At 40.8% G+C, this 20,142-nt stretch overlaps 1 protein-coding gene and 1 pseudogene across 5 annotated transcripts in view; both read right to left on the bottom strand.

Annotated features, from left to right (window-relative positions):
• Positions 1-4,405: 4,405 nt before the first annotated feature.
• The window catches only part of LOC136276941 (uncharacterized), a 70,736-nt gene continuing 54,999 nt past the window's right edge, over positions 4,406-20,142 (bottom strand). The window contains exons 2-4 of one of the 5 annotated variants that reach the window (XM_066172394.1): positions 12,800-12,849; positions 11,741-11,865; positions 4,406-6,434 (exon numbers count right to left, since the gene is read on the bottom strand). In XM_066172394.1, the coding sequence (XP_066028491.1) occupies positions 6,336-6,434; positions 11,741-11,865; positions 12,800-12,849 (274 nt within the window). In that variant the 3' untranslated portion in view covers positions 4,406-6,335. The other 4 variants (XM_066172400.1, XM_066172395.1, XM_066172397.1 and 1 more) reach the window with 4 other exon arrangements.
• LOC136283603 (uncharacterized) lies at positions 6,804-7,963 on the bottom strand (annotated as a pseudogene).

Genomic DNA, 20,142 nt, shown 5'->3' with positions numbered 1-20,142 from the left:
CCCTGAAGAATTTCACACGTGTTTATTTTCGACCCATGCCAGATTGTGATATTTCTCGCCGACTTTGAAGTGACCACAGCTTTTCAATACGATCAAAGCAAAAGTCCCACCAGATTTGAATTTGGAAGCGTCTGTTCGCGGTGTGACATTCATATCTCCACGTGTTTTACCGTGATCGTCCTTGGCGTCCGTTTTAACTTTCAGTTTCGTCCTGTTCAGCTGAGTTCTGTTTAGTTTTGATTTCCGAAAATGCCAAAGCACAGGTACGTTGTTGTTGACTGGGGATCGTGGGGAGTGGAGGCGCAGAGTTCCTCGAAGATCATCGTTCGTGATCCCTTCAATGTGAGAGAAGGAGATGAATGTTCACTGCAAGGAACAGATCCAGCGACAAAGAGACCCATGTTGTTTCAGGGACATGTTCTTGCAGTATTTGGTGAGTTTATACACCCAGTATTTTTCTCAATTACATTGATTTTCGTTTTGAAGTGCTACAAATGCTTGATAAACCCGTTTTCTTTCGAATTCCTTGGTTTGATCTTCGAATTGCGGTGATTTCGCCAACGAGTGATTTCGCCAACGTCACGTTCGCCAACGTCCTTGTTTGCTTCGCCAACGCGATGAATCGCTTGGCCAACGTCCTACTGGTCACTTCGCCAACGCCAAATGTCTAGTAATAACTTAGTAATAGCTTAGTAAAAAGGGTGCTTACTGATACTTCGGATGTAATGCTGATACTTGGGTCAGAACAATTTTAAGTTAATGCTAGTTTCGCTTGGCTGACTTCCAAACAATTTGCATATTTTTGACAGATCCAGAAAAAGCCGGCGTGTGAGCACTAACATCGCGGTAATTTAAAACTGTTGAATAACAAACTCCGATGGCTTCCAAATGTGTTCCAAAAATGTATAACTCAAAATTTTACTTGAAAAATGCGTTACGATGTGAATTAACGAGTTAACATTTTTCAGAAACAATCAGAGTTTGTTTTCCAGCCTTCAAAACGAGTCAGAAATAAAATATAACATGTATAATATCAACAACATTTTAATAACAATACGTACTTTTATAAATATTTACAAGTGCAAAATATTTTAGTGGAAAACCTATTTACAAAATGCACGGATTTTAAGTAAGTTCATTTTAAGTAAGTTCACTGTCAGATGATATAAGAAACTAAATAACATTGGTCACGGTTCAGTTTTGGTCAGCGTAATGAGTTTTTTTTTACTTTTAGATGTCTTCTGTTAGGTGTAAGATAAGCAACAACAGTTGTATAAAAGAGAAATTAGATCCTCCATCAACTTATAATCCTGGCCCAGGTCTCTACTTTTTAGAGTATCAGAGTATATATAAGTAAATATAACTTACCAGTGTTACACATTCGATGGTTCCAGCGAAAACATCCATCGCACTGAACCGCTTGCTGCCGAGGCCATACCAGTTCGTGACAAACAATACAGTTTAAAATCTGCGCAGTAGCCATCCTGATATTAATAGTATTCCGAGATAAAGGTTTCCGAGATAATTCGTTATGAGTAGTAGAGTGTGTCGTAATCGTATGATTGAAATGAACATTCTTCGCATGCCAGTGTGTTTTATACACTTCGAAGGATCGAAATATCATACCAGTTAGTTTCAAGCAATTGGATTGGTTTATTTAGAACAATAGGGTAAAATTAACAAGTTTTAACACAATGAGTTTACACGTCTATTCATATGGTAATATACAAGCGTGTGTTTCTTGTAATACTTATATACTCTTGATCGAAGTTATAATATGCACTGGAGTTATAGAATTAGTAGTAGTAGTAGTCTACAATGTATTTATATAAATCTCTGTTCTAGAAGTCTCAAAGGTAATTATATAAATCTCTGTTATCGACAAATAAACCTTATAGAAGAACTTAAGGAAAAGGTTGCACACACGCGACTTTATTGCTCTAAGTTAAATTCAGCAACGTACAGCGCCAGTGACGTGTGGCGTGCCGTGCATTTATGTGGGCCCACTGTGTTTTAAGTTGCGCGTACAAGAGAAGGAAACTAAGTCCGAACAAAATAACGGAAGGAAACTAAGTTCGAACGGGGAAATCAAGTCAGCTCAGTCAAGTAAATAACACACAGAAGCAAGAAGAAGTAATGGTAAATTTTTATTTAGAGTAAACTAATACATTGGCAAAGTGACCAGTAGGACGTTGGCCAAGCGACTCATCGCGTTGGCCAAGTGACCAAAGACATTGGCGAACGTGACGTTGGCGAAATCACTCGTTGGCGAAATCACCAGATACCTGATCTTCACATCACTGCTCATTAAAACATAAATCTCAAGAATTTTGACTTCAAACAGGTTTTCAATTTTGATGGTTCTTTTCATTCTTAGCTTTATGTCTATGCTCTCTTGTTAATATCTTTTTCATGTCAAAACTATAGTCAGGAGACATTGGTCAAGTTAATAGAGGATGCTACCGATGCAAAGTCAGCTGTGGAGGCACTAGCAAGGCAGCTGTTCTCAAGTGAGGAACTGCAGAATTCATCAGTCGCTGGCTTTCAGTGCAATAAAGATTATGAAGCAAGACCAGGCCTGAGTCCATCAAGGTGGAGCATTTTAGAAAGTGAATTAATTTTTAAAGGTGTATTTCTTTAATTATTTATATACACCTATATGTGCTCACTGTTTTTGGTTTTGTGTCACAGGTCTTGGCTGCATTTCCTTGACTTTTGTTTAAAAAATATATGCATTAGACATTGATGGAAGCTGAAAGAAAAGTTCTGATCATTATGGTCACATGTCAAAATACTGCACATACATACTGTCATACTACATGCTGTCAAATGGTCAACATTTCCAACTACATTTGCACTTCAAATAACATAGGCAAACCAGCTTACATGTATGTGTTTACAGCCTTTTTGTCACTCAATTAAAATTACCTGAAGATTCATTTGGGAGGGTGCAGTTCATAGATTGTGCCATTTGGCGCGTGGAATGGAGTGCTAGGGAGTATCTACAAACAGAACAATTTAAAACTAATGAGTTATGTGACGCAGTCTCCGCAGTTAACTCCGATTTAAGAGAAATTTGTTGGTGGTGCTGTCACAATTCACTGCTTATGAATCCAGATAAAACCAAACTTCTTGTGGTAGGTGTGCTGTAATTGCTACAACGATTACTTGAATTTACAAAAGCACTTTGTGGTAAACCAATATTACCAACACCTGTAGCAAAGGATCTTGGAGTGTTTCTAGATCAGTACCTCTCCTATAATGAACACATATGTACAACGGTTGCTAGTTGTATGAACAAGCTGATCCAGATCGATAGAATTAAGCATTTATTTGATAAGGAAACGCTTTCGTTGATTATTAATAGTTTTGTTTTCAGCAGGCTTTTTTATTGCTCCTCAGTTTGGAGCAACACTTCGGCGATAAACATCCATAAGCTCCAGCTTGTTCAAAATTTTGTAGCCAGGATTATCTTAGGGCTATATCTCTGCAGGTCTGAGATCACTTCGATGGCTAAATGTCAAACAACGACTTATGGTCAATGATGCAGTTATGATGCATAAATGTCTTCAAGGACTGTCAACTAGCTACTTCTCGGACAAATTTTCAACTCGAGCTACTGTTCACAACAGGCAGACAAGATATAGAAAAAGCCTCAATATTCCACATTGTAGAATCACTGCTGGTCAACGCGCCTTTTGTTATCGTGGCGTGAAAATATGGAATAGCTTAAGCAAAGACCTAAAGGAAATAACAAATACTAAAGCTTTTAAGAGACGTTTAATCAAAGACCTGACTTGTAACATGAACTAGGTTAGATGATAATCATTGTATATAGTTATCATTTAGTTATCCTAGTAGATAGTTTTTACATAGTATTTTTATCAATTAGTGATGTGATTAATTATTCATTTAGTTATCCTTGTAGATAGTTTTGCATAGTTTTTATCAATTAGGGATGTAATTAATTCATTCATTTATCTATTTAATTTTCTTTTTAATATTGATGCTAAAAAGCCCTTTTTAGGGACGCTCAATAAAGTGTATGTATGTATGTAACAATTAAATTACAGCAAAAGTACTTTTGACACATTTAAACAGCCACCATCTGTGTTCTGTGTGCTTAATACATCTACTCTTTAAAGAAGGACACTTCCACCCCGCGTGTATATCCAATAGGTCACCTGGAATACGTCCGTAAGCGGGGTTGGAGGCGGCACCAGACTTGATACCATGCATACCGAACGTGGAAACATTGTCCACGAAAGGGTCTATGTGCTTTGTAAAATTATCTCTTAGCGTAGTTACGGAAACTTATTTGCTAAAGTGGAAATATTCGCGAGACTTAGCCTCAACCATACGACAAACAAGGGTAATGATATCGTTTATTTTAGAAGTTTTCAAAGTTTTGCCCGAATAACGTACGCCAGTCACGGTAACGACTTCCTTCCGTTAAACTTCGATCACAGACAAACGAATTAATACAGACAGGTCGGTATCAAAGAAACGAAGAACAATGTCAACAAGTGCATAAAACACAAAAGATGACAGCAATCCCATAGTTTCATAACAAGGGAGATAAAGAAGACTTAATTGAACACAATTCTGCTTGTAGCCGACGACAGAAGCGAAGCAACATTTCGACGACAACTACGAGTTTCGCAAATGAAGACACTATAAAGCGAGGATATATTTTGCGCACAAAATCGTTTTATTTAACGTAGTAAGGAAAAAGGTGAGCTCAATTTAAAAAAGGATAAAGGAAAACCGCTTGAAAACGAACTCTAACAAAAACTAATAGCCAAGTGGGAAAAACGTGTAGCGTTCTAACGAAGCGTGAACAACGTAAGCCACGTGTTACAAGGTTGCGAAAACGAGCGATAAGGAAAATTGTGTAAAAACTAGGCGAAACTACCAAAATACTAGATATTTAGACAAGCACAAAGAAAAGGAACAAAGGCACTTGCATAACAGTCCCGCTTGTAAGAGTTTAACCAAAACGAACTTCAAGATAAGGTGGGCAAAAAGGTGCTCTTCCGGTAAACACGTCTTATCATTAGCCCAAAGCAAAACAACCAACTAAAATGCAGTTCCGGGTAGAACTTAAAAGATAACGTCCCTAACGGACAAACAGTAACATCATTGTTGCGGTTTAACACGAATCAAAGTTAAAGCGAATCAATGTCCGATGGCAAAGGCGTGGCAGCCGTTACACTGCAGTTGAAGCAAATACTTCTTTCGAAGTTTATTTTCATCTTCACCAGGTAAAAATCAGCCTCTCGTTCCAAAGATGGAATGTCACCATGTAACCATCATCACACGGGGAATCGTACGATAATATTCCATCTTCCTATTCGTCTTGTTTTCTGCTGTTTCCTTGCTGCTCCTCGAAGTCAGAGCGTTCGAGGCTGACCGGTTCGCCTGGCTAAATTTCTCTCTGATAGAGAAACAAGATAGAGGAACAAAGGGGGAGTTACAGCTATTGCCACCGTTTTTTCCCGTCTCAAGTAAAGGATACCAAGAATTGGATTTGTAAAATAGTACACCGCCCAACGGGTTGTCCCCTTTAAGCCATCTTTTGCTACATTTGCAAAGTTTCCTGGGTAATCTAACACCGTGGGGGTTTTCGAGGCCGTTAAGCATTTCAACTGACGCAGCAGTCTTAGATGCCTTGTTACCCTTTGGACCATTGAGGATTTTTGGTTAATTGGCAACTTCGCTTCTGATATAATTTTCATTGCCACACAATGACTCAAAGAGTGTCGCTGAACAGCCCGACCGCCTCCTGAATGCTAAAGAACCTGTTCGCCTGGTGCTTTTCGTGGGTTGAGAAGATCAATTTCTTCATAAATTCTCGTCGACGGACATCCCGGTTCTCGGTTCGTTTAAGTGATTATTTCCCGAATCCCGCTCCTCAAAAACGCCGATTCCCGAGTCCCGTTCATGATAGCAATCCCGCATCTCGCTCCCCTCTTATTTTAAATTCCCGGATCCAGGCCTTTAAATAAGCCCAATCCCGGACCCTCAAGCATCAGCAATTGCTTGGACTCTGTCTGCGAACAAAGGCTCTTTTGGCTGCACTGGACGAGCCAGCTTCCTTTTCGCTGCTTCGACAGATGATTTCACGAGTGGACGACCAGTGGGGCAAGATTCCATCCCGGCCATAGTATGACCCTCCATAGAGCGTAAGTTCAATGGGTGATACACCCATAAATTTTTCCACACAAATGTTCGTAAGTTCATTGATAAACAAGGCGATATACAAAGGCTTGGCCAGATTTACAGGTTTACCATTCTTCGAAGAAGCCCACTTCCGCCATTTTAACCAGCCTGACTTATACATAGACACAGTGGAGGGAGCCTTCGATCCTAGCTGCAAACGTAGAAGGCCTGGAACCAAACGACGTAATGATTGGTCCCGGAAAGAAGAACGTCTGAAACAAAAACAAGGAGTCATCTCAAAACCATTTAATTTGAATAGGTGTTTGATAATAAAACCGAAAAGGGAAAAAATCCCCCCAAAACGCTCAAACAACTTGATCTTCGGTCAAATCAGCCCAAAATTACGGGCCAAACAGGCCAAATCGGGCCAAAATCACGGGAAAAATCAGGCCATAATCACGAGCCAAATCTAGCCAGAAATACGACGAAATCAGGCCAAAACACAGGCCAAATCAGGCCAAAAGCATGGACGAACTCCGGCCAAAAACACGGGCCAAAGAGGCCCAAACACATGTGTCAAAAAACGCAAAAAATAAATTATGGATATAGAAAAGAAACTCGCTGAAAATCTTAGCGTAAAGCTATAACATTCTGAATTTTGGGCAGCCGCGAAAGACTGACGCATGTGATTATAAATTTGCTTCTGTCCTGGCCCTTCTAGCAAAAAGTTGCTCATCGCCTGAGGGGAAAAACTTCTACCACGAAAGGCTTACACTGACATCCCTGGCGTAAAAAAGGCCAAAAATACGACGAGGGCCATTCTGCAATGATCAGGGTTGTGCGACTAACATATGATGTCAGATGACGGACGGAATCCACCACGAGGCTGACTGGAGGACAAATCCAATATAATTGTTCTCACCACTCCAGTCTTGCACCAAGGCTTCCACCCCACTGGAACCAGGAGAAGCGAACTTCGAGTTAAATCTTGGGAGCTAAGCATTGTCCTAGGTTGCAAAACGGTCGATTGCGACCGATTCACTAGCCGGAAAACAGATGGATTCATCTTTATCGCAAAACCTACTGAGCTGATCAGCTTTCTCATTCAGCGATCTGGGAATCCACTGCGACTCGAGGGATATATCCCGTGCAGAACAAAACTGAAATAAAGATAATGTAACCAACTAGAGGCGAGCTTTAGAACTACCTATGGACACTATTCTGGAAGCTCTCTGATTATCAGTGAAAACTTTTACCCTCTGGTGCGTAAGCTGGCCAGCGAAGGACAATAACACATATCAGATAGCTTTCAGCTCATGGAAAGTAGAACTTTGACCGAGGTCATCAAACGTGAACATACCGGTGGCCGCTAAACCGTCTAACGATGCTGAAAACCCGCCAAAGGCGACATCGCTTGCATCAGAGAATATGACGGTAGACGTGTCAGGCGGAGGTCGAAGAGAGTAACCATTAAATGAACCGATGTTCGACTATCAGAATTTCAACTCTTCCAAAAGTGCCGCAGGGAAACAAAAAGATTTGATCCCATCCTAATCGAGACTCGATCGCGAGGTACATTTTTCTGGTAAAAGACGCGAAATAGGACCCACTGCTAAGGAAAGCGAAATTATGGAGCCCGCTATTCTAGCAAATTCGCGATACGAAGACGATTCTTCCGTGATTGCGGTGCTCAGAAGATTTTTAAGCTTGAGCACCTTCTTCTCTGGAATTTGAAAAGTCATAATATTGGTATTGATTACAAAACCCAGCCATTCGCTTATCTGCATAGGTTGCAAATGGGACTTTTCTTCGTTAACCAAAGGACCTGCGAATTAAGTAAGTAGGTACGTAATTTTATTTCAACTGGGGTTAATGAGGCTGGTTAGGCCCCTGGCAGTACGTGCTAATATGCCCAGAAAAGTGAAAGAAACTAACGAATAATTGAAAAATGACTTATGACAAACTTTTTAACTACTTTAAGTGAATAAACAATCGTAAGGAAGATGTTTTTCGTCTTGTCACGAGCGTGGGAGAAAGAAAAATTCTGATTCCCCAGGAGGAATTGAACCTCAGACCTTCGGGTTCCGCGCTTCGATGCTCTACCACTGAGCCACTGAGACTCTACGGTGAGCGAGGTCTATTATGAAGGTCTGAGGTTCAGACCTCAGATTCCGCGTCAGAGCGTGGAATCCGAAGGTCTGGGGTTCGATTCCTCATGGGGACTCATTTTGTTTCAACTCGGGTTAATGAGGCTGATTACGCCCCTGGCAGTACGTGCTAATATGCCGAGAACAGTAAAATAAACTAACGAAAAATTGAAAAATGACTAATGTCTAACTTCCTAACTACTTTAAGTAAGTAAACAATCTTAACTCTTAAGAATTATAACAGTGAAAAGATCTTAATAGACTGTACATTGCAAATGTATTTCTCTTACAGCATTCCTAAATTCCTTAAGAATTGTCGTTCAGCGTAGTTCATCTGGTAAGGAATTCCACACTTTGGCACCAATAAAAGGTGTAGATTTTAAGCCAAAGGTTGTAGTATTCTTACGTGGGACGACGAGCTTGTTGGTGCCTCTTAAGTTTTTCATATTATTTCCTACGCCAAACAAGTCGCTTATATTCCGGTAACATGCCGTTTACAGCTTTAAAAATCAATATAGCAATGTCCTGTAGTCGACGATTAGACAAAGTTAAACCGCACTCATCATTGCCATAAAGGGGCACCCGTTTGTTGTAGACACACCTTAACGCTCTCGCATTAAGCCTTTCCAGCTTCTGATTATATGACTCATTACAGTTGAGCCAAATAGCAGAACAGTAATTGAAGCAAGACGTTACGAACGAGTTGCAGAGGCACATTTTCAAGGAAATTGATACCATGTTCTTAAGTCTGGTCAAAGCATTCAACTACTTTCCAACTTTCTAGTTAGTAATCTTGGCAATGTGTTTGCTAAAATTTAGCGAGTTAACGATAGTTATACCTAAAAGATCTAAATGGTCTACGATTGGAACCTGCTCATCATTAATACTAAAGGAAAGATCACTAGGATAGCTTTTTGGAAGAATAATACACTTGCATTTCTCGGGATTGAGCACTAGCTTGTTATCATCAAACCGACGACTTGCGACAGCGAGATCGCCATCGATTACGGACTTTACCACCTCAGGATCGCGATCATTAAAAAAATTTGGTTATCATCAGCAAAGTTGGACAAATTAGCACGATTAATATAAGAGAACAGATCGTTAAGAAAAATATTAAAAAGGAGGGGCCCTAAAACCGATCCCTGGGGTACACCCTTAGAGAAAACAACAACATCTGAAGTAACATCTTCTATCCTCACGCGCTGGGACCTGTCTCTAAGGTAACTGTGTACGAGGACCAGGCTAGGTGGAGAAACACCATAGGCAGCCAGCTTGGCAAGGAGGAGGTCGTGCGAGATCATATCAAAAGCTTTACTCCGATCAATAAAACTGCGCCAACAAAACATTTATTGTCTCAAGCATTCTTCCAGTTCTCACTCAAACGTAGAGGTACCGCCTCACAGCTGTAACCCCATCTATTCGCAAACAGGAACGGTGACAACATCGATCTAATATAATCAGAGAGTTGGCGTTTATGACACTTCTCAAAAACTTTATCCAGAGGGACTAGAATCGACACTGGCCGATAGTTAGATTTATTATGAGGATTGTCCTTTTTGAGGATAGGGCAGATTTCGGCAAGCTTCCAAGCAGCCGGCACAGAGTCTGAGATCAATGATCTTGTTGATAAGAACAGATAGCGGACAGGCAAGAGCATCAGCACCATCCCGCAATGTTCTTGGCGATATCTTATCATAACCAGTTGCCTTTTTTGGATCAAGCGACTTAAGTATATTTTCGACTTCAGGTGCATGGACTTACAGAGCGGAACTGAAAAGCCTCAAACGCAGAGCAGTGTGTCTGTATAGCCGTGATACTTGGATGAGAGGTAAAACGGGAGTTATCATTGTAATGCCCATCACTATCGTTATCCTTCAAAAAGGATGAAAGGTGTGCATTAAAAATTTGTGCTACTTCCAGTTTATTGACAACAAGACTATCACCCTTCTTAAGATGAATGGAATCCCGGCTGATGTTTTTCTTTGAGTGCATGAAAGGCTTGACCGTTTGCCAAAATTTCTTGGGGTTGTCTTCAGCGTTTGAGGCGGTGATACGAAAATAGTTGGATACAGCCTTACGTCTCAATGAAGATGTGAGGTTTCGCTGGGTCTCGTATCTGTCCCAATCTAGCCGGCGCTTAGACTCGTTGCAAAGGCGCTTTAATTTGTTGCGTTTCCTAAGCGTCTCAAGTAACTCAGGTGTCATAAATGACACGTGCTCACGATTAGCTGTTTTACGTTTAATTAGTGCGTGGTTGTCAAGAACGCTAGATAACAAGTAACTCCAAGCCCAGTAGATGTCGTCAATGTCCTCAAATATATATGCGACGTCAAATGGAGTCGAATGCAAGTCATCAGAAAATCGCTCGAGATCGTAATTCTTAATGGTGCGTCTTTCGACGGTTATAGGGAAAGTCCTAGGACAGTGTGACCTGCTGACAGCATAGTCCAGGTAATGGTCAATTAAGTTCAAATCGAAAGGGCCAGACGTTAAAATGGACCGAGGTCTATTTGTCAGGATCACATCGATACGAGTATTAGATGATGCAGTCACTCTATGAGACTCCCTGACCAAGTTGGTCAAGTTGTATTCATTCACAGATGTTAGTTACATTTGGTGGCTTATACGTGCACAGAAACAGTGTCCCTTTTGATGACCTCCTAGGCTGTACCAGCAGAGCAATAGAGTAGATAGATAGATGAGCAATAGATTAGACAAGAATAGATTTGATAGGAATCTAGTTTTTCTGTTGAATAATTGCGGCTGCTACAGCAGAATGCATATCTGCTTGACTTCCAAAACCGTCTTCAAGATACACTAAACTAGTATGCCCCACGTAACATCAGTGCTTCAATAATAGGCGCAACAATTTGGTTAAACTATAACAAGATCTACTAAGACCGAAAGGCAAAACTGTAAAGGTGAAATATTTAAGCACGCCATCGATTGACCACGGAAAGCCGAGAAACGCTTGATGCTCTGAACAGATATCCATGTGGTGATACCCCGATTTAAGGCCCCATGCAAAAAACCAGTGGCCCTCCTCTAGGACTTGAGACAAAGAGGGAAGATCTTTATACTTGAACCTACATTTGACCAGATAATTGTTAAATCAATTACTAAGCGCAGCTTTTTTACCCTCTGCTATTGTTAATGGGTTAACACAGAATATAGGAACGCTGTGTTCAACGATGCAGCCATGAGCTACGGCTGATTTGTAATTGGGCAACAAACACGGGGGGGATACTCCGCAAAAAGAAGTTTGAACCCACGCCGAATAACATCTAAAACAAACTCTGGAGCAGTTAAAGTGGTTTCCAAAAACCCATGGCAGAATTGAAACGGCCTTTCACACTTCAGCTGTTGTTCCGAATATTGAACTCGTAAAAATTTCTAAGAAAAAAAAAACAAGGAAAGTCATAACCAACCTGCAAATGATGATCATCATCCGACACTGACCAAAAGCCAGTCATTCGCGATGAGAAGTGCTTCTCGCTGAATCGGCGGACTTTGAGCTTGAGCAGAAGGCGCTTAAATGACCAAACTCTCCACACTATAAAACAAACGAATTAAAATTAACAGCTTATGCGGATGCGTTCACAGACCCGCGGGAAAAACACTCAATTACTCAACAATTTTATAGCGCTATTCAAATAACTTAACACTTAAGAGACACGCTGAAACACTCACTAAGGAACATAAAATTCCATCCAGAACTTACAGAAACAAATTTCTGCTCAACTTCGTAACGCAGATATTTTGATAGTCCAACATACACTTCGCTGGAATAGGGGTCTAGCTTGGAGGTCTGCTAGGGGGGGAGGAGAGGGTCCCCTATTTAGCGTGTGGTTTTTGGATATTTCAATGAAATTTCGGATCAATATCAGTATCTGAGCAACTGCCCACCTACCCCTCCCCTAACCCAACATTAAGCCTAACTTGTTATCAATTGACTGTTGTTGAGTAAGGGGAGGGGTAGGTGGGTAGTTGCCCAGATACTGATATTGATCCAAAATTTCTTTTCTTACCAGATTCCATATTTTGATTTGACTTACATAAATTTATCTCATGAACAAGAGGTACAAGGGTGACCAATATAAAGTAGCAATACACCAACAGTTTTTAAGATTAAGTGTTTCCTGACATGAAACCATAACTATTAACTCTTCACTCCCAAGATCTCATTAGCAATTCTCCTTACTGTCTGCCATACAATTATTGTAATATGATTTTGGAGAATTTGGTATTGGATCAAGTAATGATCCTCCAGTTGATACTATTCTTTATTCCCATCACTCTTCTGCTTGATATTGTATTGATATTGTAAGGAGAAATTCTGTCTTGGTCACTCATGAGAGTTATAGGGTTAAAGGGATTTAAATACCCATGGCTCTTTTACACCCTTAGCATCTCCATAAAAAGTGAAAAGTTTATCTAAAGTGTTATTCATTATAGCTTGAATGAAACTAACTCTCATTTATGCGTACCATGGAAGGGATTGGAAGTTAAAGTTACCTCTTGAACACTGGAATGTTCCCTGTAAACAAGAGAAAAATGCCTTATTAGGATGAAGGGCTTGAAATCCATTGAAAGCGTTGTTTTTTGTTTACACCAGCTTATCACTGCTTTTACCACAATGAGTATATTTGTTTGGATGTTTCCACAAAACTGTAGCTTCCTCTAATATTTTTTACTTCAATATGAAGGGGTTGCATGGCCTGTCACATTAGGAGTTGGTGTTGGCCTTGGAGCTGGATATTCAAACTGTAAACACCAGTTGTACTGGCAGAGTCCTCCTGGATTCCCATTTGGCCTTTTTGGGGCAGGCCTGGTGAAGGTGGTGAAAGACGACCCCCTCTCAAGGTAGGGTAAGGTACATGGAGAAATGTCACAGATAAGGGCCCACTCGTTCAAAGGGTGAATAACGCTATCGAATGGATTTTGATGTTATTCGCCAGCCGGGAGGTCTGTATTAGGAAAAGCTGTGCCCGAGGTCTTGAGTACCGCCAGAGGCTAAAGGCTGAGGGCAGTACTCAAGACAGTTTTTTTTTGGACAGTTTTTCCTAATACGGACCGACCTAGGCTGGTGAATAACATTTTAAATTTTTTTCCTTAAACTTAACAAAATTCTTTCCTAAAGAACCCGAATGAATTAGGGCTGTGATTACAGCAAGATCTACCATAAACTGAATAATTTTTAGCAAGTAAATGGTAGTTAAAATAGAGGTGATGCAATAAAAAAAAAGAGGCTTCATCGACACATTTTCATTTGTGCACTGATAAAGGTGATTTAAAAGGCTTTCAACAACTTCGAAACGTTATTTTTACAAGTATTTGTCACACTGTGACACCTGCCAATTAGAGAGCGCGTAAGAAAGAAAAACGCAGGTACACTTTTGAAAAAACAAAGGAACTAGTTTAGTAACGGTAATTGAGTCTTAACAACTGAGTTGAAAACGTAAATTAGCCACCGTAAAGGGTAAAAAAGCTGACCTTTCGAGCGTCAGCTCTTCGTCAGAGCGATTGACGAAGGGCTAACGCTCGAAACGTCAGCTTTTTTACCCTTTACGGTGGCTAATTTACGTTTTCAACTCAGTTGTTAACACTAAATTACCTGCTATACTCTCCCACCGACGCAGCACCACAGTTTCTTCAGAAACTTACCCCTTTATTATAGTTTGGCAACGACTGTTGCGACATTGTTTTCTTTAAAAGCAGACGGAAAGTATTATTCACTCTCAACGACGATTAAATAATGTACGAAGTGTAACCTCGAAAGGTTACCTAAGTGGAAATTTGATCGGAGATAACAAACTTGCTATAAATTTTCATGACTTTTTGCTCTCGATAATGGAAGCAGAGGACGATTATGTTGAAGTGCCCATTCTCCTACAAAAAATGGCAAATTCTGCATCCTCGACTCAATGTATATAATTGATAGTTCTGTTAGTAGTAAATTTGATTGTAATATCATTCTGTAAGACTATATATTTTGTAACTTTAGCTTGTTTTTTTTTTTTTGTTTTTTTGTTTTTTTTGTTTTGTTTTGTTTTGTTTTTTTCAGTAGTTCTTATTTATCCAGATAGTTTATTTAGTTACTTTACAATTATTATATTATCTGTTATGACTGCTGTAACCTTTCCTCTCCGCCCGCCTCGTCTAGCTTTTGCTATTTGCGGGTGGAGATGGCAAAATGATTTACATGAAATAAAGTATAAAGTTAGTTAAGTTATAATAATCATTAACTAACGAAAGACTTAAAATGAACCAGAACAAAACTATAATAAAGTGTATATTAACTAAGCGTTTCGAAACTGACATTTCAGCCCCTTTAAAGGCGGATATAACTGATTGCCTTTAACTAAAAACATAAAACAGGGTTGAAACGCTTCGGAATAAAAACTAAATGTCAATAAAATGAAAGTTCTCTTAAGATGCTGTTCACAAGATCACTGCTCAGGCAGCTTCCAACAACAAAATTTTGTCGATGGGATGCACAAGAACCGAGGACTTGGTTTTTAGCTTGACACTCCTCACCAGGCCATCACTCTGATTTGGAAAAGCTTCCAAGATACGCCCAAGCGGCTAGGAACTTGTCGGTGTTTTTTCATCCAACAAGAGCACGACGTCGCCAACTGCAAAATTGCGGGTAGTATGATTCCATTTCTGCCTTTGCTGGAGCGAGGGGAAGTATTATTGAATCCACCGTCGCCAGAACACGTCTGTCAGGTATTGCACGTGTCTCCATCTTTGTCGGGAATAGCGTTCCTCTTCAGCGAAGACACCAGGGGAGAGGGTAGGTCCTGAACGCAGGAGTAGGAGGTGGTTTGGGGTCAAAGCTTCTGGATCTCTGGGGTTGTCTGATACTTAAGTCGAGGGACGCCCGTTTATAATCACGGTCGTGAACCAATCGTAGATAGGCGACAGCACCGTAAGCCAGTTGTGATGCGTCAGAGAAGAAGTGTAGCTGGCAAGAAGTCACTTCACCAAAGTCGCGAGGTTTGAAGCATCGTTCTATATGAAAGTGCTCCAGTTTTGGTAGCTCGCATAACCATGTTTGCGAATGTCTCAAATCTTCGTCCGGTATACGGTCATTCCAATCGAGCTTCTTTTTGTAGAGATCTTGAAGGACCACCTTAGCCGTGAGGATGAAAGGAGCAACGAGTCCAAGCTGGTCGTAGACTGAGCTGATAACGGACAACAGTCCTCTCCTAGTAGATGGCCTATGTTTAATGTTGATGTTGAAGCTGAAAGTATCCGAACTCACTTGCCATCGTACTCCAAGAGCTCTTTCAATGATGGGATGGTCGAAATCTAGGTTCTTCACTGCTGTTGCTCTTTCAGCCCCTAGAATTGACTCAACCACTTTATGAGAGCGAGACAGCCATTTCGTGAGACGGAAGCCACCTTTCGACAGAAGCTCCCTAAGTTCCCTCGCAAAACAGATAGCGCTTTCATCCGTTGCCACAGATTTCAGACAGTCCTCTACGTAGAAATTACACTTTACTGTTCGTATGGTCTCAGGACGAAAGCTCGATGGATTATCTTCTACCGCTTTCTTGAATGCAAAATTGGCACAGCTAGGAGATGAGACTCCGCCGAATAGATACACTATCATCATCATCAGTTCTTCTGCTTGAGCTCCTAGCTCTCCATTTGGCCACCAAAGGAATCGTAAGGCCTTACGGTCTTCAGGAACCACACTGACTTGACGGAACATGGCCTCGACATCTGCCACGAGACCTACAGCCTCCTGTCGGAAACGAGTCAGCACTCCAACCAGGGAGTTCGTGAGGTCCGGCCCCTGTAAGAACTTGTCATTCAAAGAACTTCCACGATGTTATATGGAACAGTCGAAAACGATGCGAATCTCTCCTGGCTTGGCTGGGTGGAAAACAGCACGATGGGGAAGGTACCAAGTTCCTCCTGGAATACCGATAGGTAGGGCCTTCTTTGCATATACCTTCTGAGGGAGCTCTTCTATGCAGGCTGCGTACTTTACGCGCAAATCTGAATCCTTCAACAGGACCATTGTGGGAGGATTCCCTCACTTCTTTCGGGTGAAGAATTTTTGGGGCGTCATTCCCAATAAGCAAACCCACGTTCGCATCGATTTTGGAGATTTTTATTCCAGCAAGGTGCGGCCAACGATCTACATCCCCTTGGTTAGCGGCATTCTCTACTGTGACGGGTAGATGTGGTCTGGTGAACACGTGTGGCAATTCGACAAGAGTTTCTTCTTTGAGATCCATCACTTCAAGGTCAACTGCTGAGAATTTGATGCTGGTGTTTTTGCTTTCCATGGTTGTCAGTGACAATGTTGTTGCTCGTCCATTAATGCCAAGCTCTTCAATGAGTCCCTCTGAACAGAAAGAAGTAATGGAACCATGATCTAAAAATGCGTAGGTTTCCACGATCTTGTCGAGACCTGGTGCTTTAACCTTAACAGGCAGTAGTGCTAATCCGGCTGCAGATGCATGGTTGCTGTCATTTTCGAACGATTTCAAGCGTGGCTTACGATCAATTTCTCCATCGTGGAAAGGGACCCAGCTCTTCGCGTTAGGATTCAGAGCTTCTCTCTCTACGCGTTCTGCTTTTGGTTCCTCTTGGTCATGCTGAGGTCGAGATTCTGGTTGAACTAAAGGTAGCTCATTCGGAGATATTGGCTGCTGTTTTGCGGTGAATTCTTGAGGAGGTGCGAGTGCCACAGATTTATCTTCTTTTCTGAAAAGCAGGCAGAATTTTCGACATAAGACGCTTCAGCTGCGCCGTAAACGAGTTCTTCTACTTGTGCCTTTGCGATTTCTGTTTGTAGCTAGAGAGCTTTCTTCATAAGTTGTGGTGTTAGCTCCTCCTTCTGAATTGCCTCATAGCTTCGTAGATTGGCCTTTTTTTTTTTTTGCAGCTGATGCTGAAGAGGCGCGAGAGCTCGCCGCCGAACTTGACCTGGAACAACGAGAGATTTTGGAGCCCCGTGAGGTGGGACACTCGAGAAGGTACATTATTACTCACTGAATCGTCGGGATTTATCTCGGTATCCGGCCCCGCCGTAATGACACGTGCTGGCGATAATAATCTACCGAAGTCCTTGACGTGTTCCGATGACACTACCCAGTTACATCTCCTGAGATATCCTCTATTCCACGCTTTACTTCGACAAAGTAAGCGTTCGACTCATCGATATCGCGATCATTTTTTTTAGCTGCTCGTGATAAGCGGCGTAGACGCCCTCGAATTCTTGCAGAATCTGCACCTTTCTTTGGACTAGTTCAATGTTTCCGAAATCTAACATAAGTTCGCGAATTTCATTTTGTGCTTTCGTAACGATACCTTTCTTTGCGCCTCTAGTTCTCTTTAATCTATCAAAACTTTCTGAATCGATTCCGTCCCAATCGAGGGTGTGATTTCGTTCTCAATGCGTGGATTTATTTATTCGACTTCGCTTTCCTTCGACATGTTTTAAATCGATTTCCTGCGGACGTGAACGTTTGTTACATATCTTGCCGTTTGTCACGTCGTGAACTTCCACACGTGAAAGCGGGGTCGAAGGTTTGATGCGACAAATGGCTATTTCTTCAATAACTTCGCTTAAAAACTCGAACTAAACGTGGTAGATGTAAAAATAACTGGAGATTTGCCAAACTCGAACGAATGTAACCTCCGAAGGTTACCTAAGAGATCGAGTGGACAATTCGAACGCACACATTGATCTTTATTGTTTTTAGATGCTAGCGCTAAGACGAAATTTGCTTGATGAGAGCAGCGGTTGAGGTTGCGTGCGTATGATTCGAACTAAAGGAAAATACAACAGAGCTAATCTACGAAAAATGCGTTGCGAAATGTAACATTAACCTAACTAGAAATGAAGCGATTGCACGGAAAACAGAATACCAAAATTATACCATGCAAAAGGTGAACAACTTAAATGTAAAAGAAATTAAAACTTACTTTGGTCTAGTTCCTAACGGCAGTAAATAGCTTGTAGCGAGCGGTAGCAAATAGCTTGTAGCGATTATCAAGCAGCGACGATTTAGCAGTAATGATTTAGCAGCGATGACTAAAAAGAATCTTTACACGTGCACTTAAGTGGAAATTTGATAGGAGATAACAAACTTACTATAATAATCATTAACTAACGAAAGACTTAGAAATGAACCAGAACAAAGCTTTTATAAGGTGTATATTAACTAAGTGTTTTGAAACTAACACGAAGATTTACCTTTGTTCAGTAAGTAAATGGCAAGGAAAGTAACTGTAAGTAAATTCAAATATTTGATTTTGAAGTTGTGAGAGTTTGCTCGTTTGTTTACTGCAATGGCGCATGTAAATATGGTCTTTTCTCCACAAAAACTAAATTCGAATGGGACACTTCAATTAGACACAAGGGGATTTAATGCGGCTTTTTCTTGTTGAATTCCTAAATGTCTGAATTGAACGGACTTGGAAAGACTCAGCAAAAGGGTCTTTGTACTAGAACTTAAAACTTCGCTCGCCTTCTAACTACGAACAAATTGTTTGAGAGAATTCAGATAATAAATCAATGAAACTTCCATCGATCAATTCAATTTTAACCAAATTCCTCACGTTTTAACTTTCTAGTTACTTTCTGTGAAGGATTAAAATTATTTACAGGCGGGTTTTAGACCGCTTGTCAACCAATTTAAAGACACTTTTGCTCATAGAAATTGATTTCGAAACCAATATTTTTGTGTTAACCAAAGTGATTTGAGAGAGAGAAGAGAGGATTACTGAATAACTTATTTATCGGCTTGAGGTAGTGGCCAACGTCTTTGCTTAAAAATACTACCCAGCCGGAAAAACAAGATATTTTTATGAAAAATTGCGGCGAAGGTAGGGATGACTGGCGACTAAATACAGGAATGGCTCCGACATGTAATTGGATGACAAAAATAGTAAAAGTTAATAAGTTATATCTTAAGTCCTTGCTCGTGAATATTGTTTAACCGTGTGTCTCGAAGCAGAACAATTCGAAATAACAATGCGAGTGAAAACACCGATGTGTTAAACAAGAAATGGTTACTTACCATCTGTAATAAACCTCTTCAAATCGCTAAGTTAGCGTCTACTGCCTCTCCGGGTATCAAAGATGCTTTGTCTGTATCCAACACGTCAGAAACAGACAGTTTAATAGCAGATTTAACCAGATCTTCAATGGAGTGATGTTTTTCCTTTGTAAACCAGTGAAGCATTTCTTGCAATCCTACAAGAGAAATAAACAGATGGTGACGCGAGACAGGTGTGATAGGCAAGGAAGAAAAAATTGCAAACAATGAAGCACAACATACCTTGTGCGCCATCGTTTTGCTGGATTTGAAGTCTATAGGTACTTTGCTGTTGTTCTGCTCTGATTGCTCATTATTCTTCCAATTCTCAATTATGTCCATCTTCTGTTCCTTGGTTGGTTTTTCCAACCTGATATTTCTCTTCTGTGCCTTTCGTTTGGTGGAAAAGAAACGTTTCTGGACCTCAATTTTTTGTTTCAGGTGCATTCCCTTTAGGTATAGCAGCCGACAGTGTACTTGTCGTATGCTTGTGCAGCACCATCGAAGTGAACAAACTTTAAGAGGAATTGACACTTTTCTCTAACTGTTGCAGCGCATCTTCACCTTCACAGACTTCAACATCATCGATCATTCTGAACAATTTCGCCCTGAGGGATTTTTTGTCCTGTCTATGGTACTTTCCCCATTCTCGCCCACAATTCCTTTATTAAGACAGTCTCGAAGAAAGTTTATCTCTTTGGTTTTGTCGTGGTATACAGTATCACTAGATACTTCCTGGTAGTCAAGATCCATGGAGCTATTTTCTG

The sequence above is a fragment of the Pocillopora verrucosa genome, chromosome 9 (genome assembly GCF_036669915.1).
Source record: "Pocillopora verrucosa isolate sample1 chromosome 9, ASM3666991v2, whole genome shotgun sequence".
Classification (NCBI taxonomy): Eukaryota; Metazoa; Cnidaria; class Anthozoa; order Scleractinia; family Pocilloporidae; genus Pocillopora; species Pocillopora verrucosa.
Note: the sequence above shows the minus strand (reverse complement) of the source record. Positions and strands in the feature narration are given on the sequence as shown.